The sequence below is a fragment of the Natrix helvetica genome (genome assembly GCF_964273705.1).
Source record: "Natrix helvetica genome assembly, chromosome: W".
Taxonomy (NCBI): Eukaryota; Metazoa; Chordata; class Lepidosauria; order Squamata; family Natricidae; genus Natrix; species Natrix helvetica.
In genome coordinates, this window is record NC_138555.1 from 17,572,266 (window position 1) to 17,580,903 (window position 8,638).

The window sequence follows — 8,638 nt, forward strand, 5'->3', positions numbered from 1 at the left end:
ACTGGTTTTCCACATGACAGTATTGAGAAACTGAGGTGCTCCACGGAAGCATATTTCTAGAAGTCTCTGTAAACTTAATCCAGCCCGCAAGTTTCCCCAGTTCAATTGAGCTGTTTTCAAACTTTATCTCACACAGCCCTGCCTGCTTCAGTTTCTTCCCCTTCGCCCCACTCCCTGAGCACAAGACCTCACCTCTTTGTGACGTCTCTTGCTTCGTTTCCTCAGTGCTCTCTCCCCTCCACAGCCCTGGCTGCGATCCTTTTCTGAGCCTTCGTCTTCATCTTCAGGCTCAGAATTGCTTCCCTCACCTCGTTTCCTCTTTCCCAAATGTTTCAGCCGATGTGCCAATCGCTCTGGAGTCTTCAAGGTTGCATCCTTCTGCAGGAATGACAAGGTGGGCATTATAATAGCTGCAGACAATCTACCCTCTGAATAAAAGCGGTGATATTGCAGCTGCTGCTATGGGATATAGAAATGTGAGTTTAAATATAAAAAACTGGAAAAGCACTTTACAAAACATGATACAAAACTCTGGGACAAAATTAAAATATCTAGCCTATCAGTACTAACAATTATTTATTTGGGATCCAGAAATAACATTTACATTTATTTGCACTGCATTGCAGATACTGCACAAATGAATTATCCTAACATCTTGGGGGGGGGGGGGGGATTGGAATCCCAGTTATTAGTATAATAATATCCTAAATATTATAAAAACACTTTCACACTGAAAGCCAGTAAGAAGTAGTTGTTAAAAGGCAAGATCTAGGACACCTGGTTTAAATCCATATGTAACTTTTAGGTCCACAGACTAAACTCGGGATTGCTGTTCTTTCAAGTCTAACATTCTAGGATGGTAAAATAGAAGCAAAAAGAAGGGAAAGAAGCTATGTACACTGCTCTAAGGTCCTTTTAAAAAAGGACAGATACATGCAAAAATTTTTTGATCTGGTCAGTTATGTCCCAAATTCCACAATTAGACAATGTATATCAAGGAGCTAGCTTGCCAATAACTATTTAACAGACTCATAAGGCAACACTGCAACAAATGCTACCCGAAACCATAATGATCAACACTGCTCTGGGAGAGGTAGTCATTTTTGTGAAAGGCCTCTTTGGTTCAAGGAAGAGACCAACCGTTTGAAGGATGCCAGAGAAGGGCAAGAGCTCTAGAAAAGATAAATCATAGAAGTGATGGTATATTTCTGGATGGCAGGGTATTGCATTAAAGGTTACTGCATACTTTTCGAATGGTATAATTGACTGTGTGCGGTGTAGTAATGTTTCTTGGCAGTGAGTGTACTACACTGCTTCAGAGTTTGGTAAAGACACATGGATTCACACCCTACTCCTCACCCAATCCTGACTAGCCAGAAAGACTGGCAAATCCAGTCTGAAAATGGTCGACATGCTCAGCCTTTAACATTCCTGAGTAAAGCAGGAACACTTTCTCTCTGCTTCAGCAGGTAAAACAGGTGGGCCTTACATATTGTCCAATAACTGCACTGCTTACTGAAATCCTCTGATTAACCCCTCCCAAGAAATATGTAGTTTACAGAGACAGATCCCTGCCCTACAAAAATGCCCTCCCCAGGCTCCGGAGGCTTTCCCCAAGCCTCCATGAGGGCGAAAACGGCCTCCCCCCCCGATTCTGGAGGCCCTCCAGAGGCTGGAAATGGGTGTGTTTCCGGACTTCCGGAAGGTCCGTTTTTTGCCCTCCCCAGGCTCCAGAGGTGTTCCTCAAGCCTTCGGGAGGGTGAAAACGGCCTCCCCGGGGCTCCGGAGGCCAGAAACGGGCCCATTTCCGGACTTCTGGAACTTCCGGGAGGCCCGTTTTTCACCCTCCCAGAGCCTCCATGTGGGCCCTGCACTTACCTGTCATCCAAAACGGGCCGCGTGGAGACTCCTGGGAGGGGTGGAGCAGGGTCAGCCAGTCCTTTCAACTACCAGTTTGGCAAACCAGATGTAAAATTAGCATCCGGCTCGCGCCAACTGTTCCGAACCAGCTGAATCCCACCCCTGCTCATACCCAATCAAGGAGGAAACAAGCTCATCTCAAATAATTTAGTATTTTCAGGCTTTATGTTCATAATACACTTTTGTGTCCTGTGGCACAGACTATGCCCACTATACAAATTCAAAAGATACACCCTTACTGTGAGATGGACCTTGTCAAGAATATTAACAAGGATTTTGCAAACAAGTAAGTGGCTCTGATATTGTGCTAAGTGTACACGGTCAGTCAAGACCATCTTACAATGTTTATTATGGAAACTTGTCTGACTGAACTGCCTAGATTCTAGAACAGTGATGGCGAACTTTTTTTGGCTCGCGTGCCAAAAGCGACGGGAGCGCAGGGGGTCGTGCACGGGCGTGCCACACCCATAATGCTATGCGCGTGCTTCCCCCCAACCTGCAAGCCTCCTGAAAGCTCCGGAGGGTAAAAAACAGCCCTACGAGCAGACCGGAAGTCTGTTCCTGAACTTCCGGTTTGCCCGTAGGGCCGGTTTTTCCCACTCCGGAGGGCGAAAAACGGTCTCAAAGGAAGGCCGAAGTCATCTGGCCAGCACGCGCATGTGCACTGGAGCTGACAGGGCAACGCCTCGCGTGCCTTAACAAATGGCTCCGCGTGCCACCTGTGGCATGCGTGCCATAAGTTCGCCATCACGGTTCTAGAAAATATATGCTCATTCCTTCTTACCTCAAGAATCTTATTGTTTCTCTGCTTAAGCAGAATCATAGTAAATAAAAAGCATTAACCTTTGGTCACATAACTAAGGATATAGAATAAATGTCCATGTTTTCTTTTTATATATTCCCTTGATCCTCTGGGTATAAAAAAAACAATTTCAGATTTCTGAACTTCACCAATCACAGCTGGAAATTTCCTTTTGCCTTGCTCTTACAGTTTTCACGACATTCTTTTTGAGTAGTATAGGTATACCCCTACTTAGCAACAATTCAGTTTCATCTAGTATCTCTTACTAACAATTGAGATCATCGTAAGTTTCCTTTAATTAGAAGATCCATGGTAGCAAAATATGACATTAAAATTACTCGCTATTAAGAAAAATGAAATCTTCATTTCTAAAATGACCCACCCTCGCAAACATCATTCTGCAAAATCTTTTATAATTATTAGTTATCTGCACAGCTCCACAAAAACAGGTGGATTCCCAGTTTACTCTCTTTCTTTCCTATATCATATCTCAGCCCAAAGACAAGGGCAAGTACCAATCTATTATTTTAGCCATATAATGCATGAAAGGACATGACCGTCTGTTGGAACAGGCTGTGGACCTCACCTCAAGTGCCTCTAAACTGACAAAGCTCGCAATGGCAAAGCCATCAATGAGGTCCTCCTCCTCCTCCTCTTCACGACTGCAAGATGATCCAGAAACTCTCTTCCGCCGTCGGAGTGGCCGTCGCCGTTGCTGCTGCTGTAGGGGGCGTCCTTTGCTAGGAGCCACAGGGGCAGGTGAAGAGGGGCCTTCACTGTCTGATGCTGAAGATGAGGAAGAGGTGAAGCCCCGATGGGGAGGGTCTCCAAGACGGCTTCCTCTACGGCGTATACAGCGACTCTCACGGTCCCGCCGTGAGCAACGTCGCCGTCTCCATGCTCGGCTACTGCTGCCTCCTCCCCCACTCCAACATGGGGTAGGAGCTGCTGTTGTTCCTTCCATTATGATCCCCTCTGAGGTACAGAAAATAAATTGTGTTGTGTCCAATGGCTGTTGCAGGCACGTGAAAAAGAAGGGAGACACCCTTTACCCCTCACCAGCCAGAAGCATTACAGCTGTCCCTGCTGGCTTTCTGCTTTTCTGTGGAAGCCAGGGAGAAAAGCACCATGCTCATGAAAAAGAGGTTCTCCTTTATATTGCTTTTGAGGGGGAAAAAAGTAAATTTTGTGTTCCTTTAGAATAGGGCTGTCAAACTCACGGCCCAGACGTGTCACATGCTGGCCACACCCATGCCTGGTTTAGCAAAGGGGGAAAAAGTCACGCTATGTCATGTGATGCCGCCGTGACGATGAGAGTTTGACACCCCTGCTTTACAAGAAGTCCTTGGCTCTATAGCTGAACTGTCAGCAACTTTCCTTGATTTACATGTAAACACCCATTCAAAATCCAAAAAGTTCCTTTTTGCTCTGGAAAGTCAAGGAAGTAACTTTTGCTCAGGTTTAATTCTCTCTTAAGGAAAATACAAATGGCAACTTCTGCTTTTTTTTTTACTTCCTCAAGGCCAAACTAGTCAATTAAAAAATAATTAAATACTTTTGAAAGAAAATTCTAAGATGGAAACCGATCTAATTTAATAGGAAATTAGCCTGTGCCGGCTAACAGAATTCTCTTTTAAGGTACAACTTCACGTTTGGATCCAGAAGAAGAAATCAAACACCAAAAAACCTTGCTTTAATCGGATTTTTACATCCCTCCGATGGTGAATCAGTAATGGAGAGATGGGATCCTTAGAAATCTACAAAACTGACAATCCCTTCCAATCAACTTGTAGTACTTGCCAGTTCGCTGCTTCTCCCCTGAAGCTTCTGATTTAAGTGCCTGTATTTATTTAAAGAGATATATTGTTTATGTTTATGTGTTTCTAAAAAGCATCATCTAGCCTTATGGAAGGAGGCTTTTTACATTTACCCAGAGAGTGCTAATAAGCGCTTCAAGAGCCTCCCCTTTTAAGACTGCAGATGCGGCTTTTCTGCCAACAATGAGAATGGCTTCCTTCTCAGAGATCATTGGCTTCCCCCTAGCTTTGAGGACTGAGGGCTCCCAGAATTATTCCCGTGGCGGCATTTCCTTTCGAAGCCACGTTCCCTTTTGAAAATCTTACGGGTTTTAAAAAATATATTATTAAGATCTCCCGGATTCCTCCTAAAAGGTATGACCTTGCCCTTTAAAAGTCCAGGCTAGAGAATCTGCTTCCTTTCATTCCATCCCCTTTAAGAACGTCCCATTAAAAGTCCGCCACACATTTCCTGTCGAAGCACGGCCTCGCCTTTAAGCACCTTGATTTTTTAAATTATTATTTTTAAAGTCCTCCTCGTCAGACAGCCACTTTTTTTCTCCACCATCGGCATTAAAGAGCCTCCAAGCGCTTCCTCGGCTCAGCTCGCGCTCTCCTTTGGGCAGCCAGCGTCCAAAGTCCTCCGACGGCCCTTTAAGAGCCGGCCCTCCTTGTTAAGTCCCAATGAGGGCCGAAAACAAATTTCCCCTTTAAGAGGGCCGAGTTCCCTTTAAATCCATTGACAGGAGCTGGAGGCTTGAGGGGTTTCTTGTCCTCCGGCGGAAAAGTGTCCCCTCTTCTCGCTGCCCCCCCCCACCTCGGGCTGTACCTTTAAGAGCGCCGACTGTTGAGGGTAGTTTCGAGTCGTCTCGCCCCCGCTCTGACGCCTGAGGGGCAGCGAGACCGGTTTCCTCCGCTGGTCTGGCGCCCCCGCCAGCTGATTGGCCGAAGCGGAGCGGTAAGGGTGGGGGAGGGGTGGCAGCGGCCTGTAGGGTCAGCGGCGCCGAAGGAGAGCAGCTGCCTTGGTCGGGTTGCATCCCCTTCCCCCGCGGTTGGGAAGAGGGGGGGAAGGTCCCGTCGCCCTTTTTTTCCTCGCTTCCTCTCAGCTTCTGCCCCCCAGACTCCCCCTCCCCCTAGCTGTCTCTGCCGGATCCTCCTTCCCCTCTGCGCACGGCACGCAACTCCGCCCATAGCGTCATATCCTTCCGCCACCGAGTGGATGGATGGAAGCGACGGAACCCTCCGCCGGAAGAGAGCGGCGGGGGAGAAGAGGGGATAGTTCCTCCTATTAAACTCCCATTTCCTAGAGAGCGGAGGAGGGACGTCGTTGCCTCAACGTCTTTCAACCCCCGCCGGAGTCACTTCCGTCCTGGGGGGGGGGGGTGAGGTCACAGCCTGTTGGCGGGGAACGTAAGGCGAGGAAGTGAATGGCTTTCTCTCCGCAGTCGCGCGCATTGACGTCATAGCCGCCTCAATTTGGGATCAAGACTCGTTTGACGAGAAAGGTCCACTGACGTCTTGCGGAGTGGCATCCCGCCGATGACAAGCACCCAATTTACGTCATCAAACGATCATGTGAACCCATCTTCCAACAACGGAATGATTCCATGCGATTCTTACTAATAGGAGAACATCAGTAACTGACCCATTTAACTGATTCTTGCTTCGGGTGCATCAGGGCTGGGTTTTTTTTTTCAAACTTGGCATCTTGAAGTTGGTTGGACTGCAACTCCCAGAATTCCTCAGCTGGCTGGGGTTTTTTGGAAGTTGTAGTCCACCCTTTTTGGAAAGTGCTGAGGTTGCTCTCCATTCTGGCACCAGACAGCTAATACTGGGACCTCAAAAGGAAGCTTATCCAAACTTACTGAATTAGGCACATTGTTTTACAGTGTAATTTTTCACAGCAGTTCATTGGTGTGAAAGTGTTGCAGAAAATGACAGGCTTTAGACTTCTCAGGATACAGGAAAAGTTTATTTGGCAGCCAAGTTCAGAAAAGTTAGCCCATGGCTAACCTTGTGAATTTCTGAACAACCTTTATTATTGATGCATGCGTTTTTATACATTCTCAAAGAGAGTGTAACATGGAAACACTTAACTCATTTCTTATTGGTTACCTTGAGGAAAAAGCCTTATAAGGAGATGGGGGTCTTACTTCTCCTTTTGTTACAGGTATGGACTACGTGCTACGTGTTTCCATGTTACACTGTCTTTGAGAATGTATAAGAATGCGTGTTTCGATAATGAACATTGTTCAGAAATTCACAACGTTAGCCATGGGCTAATGTTTCTGAACCTGGCTGCCAAATAAACTTTTCCTGTATCCTGAGAAGTCTAATGCCTGTCATTTTCTGCAACAATTCTGGCAACTGTGGCGGCAGGACTTAGAGCGATATTTTGCTGAGGACAGAACGGACCGACCGGTGCCCCATCGAGGCCATCTCGCCCTTCTTCAGGCGCCACGGAGATCTTTCTCTGAAAGCTTCTGGCAATAAAATTCCCTTAGGGGCAATCTGAGTTTTTATCTCAACTGCTCCCTTAGATAACCTTTTTTGGTTTTCTTTCTCCTGGCCCCACCTAATGGGACCGTTTGTTCTTTCTTTTTAACAAAACAAAAAAACACTTAAACACATCATCAAGGACAACCATGCAAGTTAAAACAGACAGGAACTAAATGTTTCGTTGAGACTCTCTTTTTCTTTTTCTTTCCTCCTTGAGGCTTGTACAATAGGGGTGAGGATAATTTCTCTGCCAGAGACTTTACTAAAACTCTCTCAAAGTTTTTTTTTTCCAACATGCATTGGAGAGGCGTTCGAGGAACGCTCCCCACCTTCCCATGTTCTATTTCTAAGACACTGTCACCGACCTGGGGTGCCGGAATACCACGGTCGCCTTCAGGAACTGCGATGACTTAACCACCCACACAAACCTAGAGCCTCATTAGGATACGCCGGTTCCATTTGGAAGGGACTCTATCCCAGGCTCAGGGGGGTGATCGGGCCCCCTGTTCCACTCCTAACCGAGTGGGTCTACAATTCTTTTGATACTTGCCTGCAGGCGTCTTCTTTCTCAGCCGGCGTAATTTTTTATTAACTTGTCCTGATCCTGGTCAGATTCTTGGATCGGTGGTGTCCTCCGGATGCCCAAGAGGGGTCATCGGTCCCCTTCCAGAGAAAGATCTCCGTGGTGCCTGAAGAAGGGCGAGATGGCCTCGATGGGGCACCGGTCGGTCCATTCTGTCCTCAGCAAAATATCGCTCAAAGTCCTGCCCCACGATCGCCAGAATTGTTGCAGAAAATGACAGGCTTTAGACTTCTCAGGATACAGGAAAAGTTTATTTGGCAGCCAGGTTCAGAAAGTTAGCCCATGGCTAACGTTGCGAATTTCTGAACGACGTTCATTATCGAAGCACGCATTCTTATACATTCTCAAAGACAGTGTAACACGGAAACACTTTACTCATTTCTTATTGGTTACCTTGAGGAAAAAGCCTTATAAGGAGATGGGGGTCTTACTTCTCCTTTTGTTACAGGTATGGACTACGTGCCATTAACGAACTTTAATTGAACCTTATGGTTTTGGACTTTTGACATAGGGACATTTGCTGGAACATGTTGTGGTTGAAGGCTGACGACATTTCCCTGTCCCTTTAAGCAAGCTTCTAACTGTCCCTTTTATGCCACATCTTCATTCTTATATTTTAATCCATATTTTATTCTACTTTAGAATCATTTTGATGAAAGAAATGTCCTTCTGGGTTCGGCTCCAAGTGGGGAAAAAGACACTGGAGACATGGAGGCTGCTTGGAAAGATGGTTTTAATGGTGGACAGGACCACATGTCCTGAGTCCTGAATAGAAAAGGTGATCACATGCTTCAATGTTGGTGGAGAAGAAGAGAAGGGCAGATGGAGGGGCTTGCTAGGCTTTTTATAACCTGTTCAGTCCCACCTTTCTGTTTCCTGTTCCTGTGTAAGAAATGTATTCTGATTGGTTATCAGACTCACATGGGCCCATGCAGGGGCAACCCTCTAGGCTGAGTTTTGAATCCAGGTTTGATTGAGTTCAGATGCCATGTGGTCAGTTGAGTAAAGGCTTATATTATCATGCCTTCATTGTCACTG

At 46.4% G+C, this 8,638-nt stretch overlaps 1 protein-coding gene across 3 annotated transcripts in view; it reads right to left on the reverse strand.

Annotated features, from left to right (window-relative positions):
* Positions 1–5,668, reverse strand: part of LOC309400374 (autism susceptibility gene 2 protein homolog) — a 64,460-nt gene extending 58,792 nt beyond the window's left edge. For 2 of the 3 annotated variants that reach the window (XM_081968811.1, XM_081968810.1), the window contains exons 1-3: positions 5,348–5,668; positions 3,309–3,697; positions 193–378 (exon numbers count right to left, since the gene is read on the reverse strand). In XM_081968811.1, the coding sequence (XP_081824937.1) occupies positions 193–378; positions 3,309–3,697; positions 5,348–5,555 (783 nt within the window). In that variant the 5' untranslated portion in view covers positions 5,556–5,668. The remainder of the gene's footprint in view (positions 1–192; positions 379–3,308; positions 3,698–5,347) is intronic. The other variant, XM_081968809.1, reaches the window with a different exon arrangement.
* Positions 5,669–8,638: the final 2,970 nt, after the last annotated feature.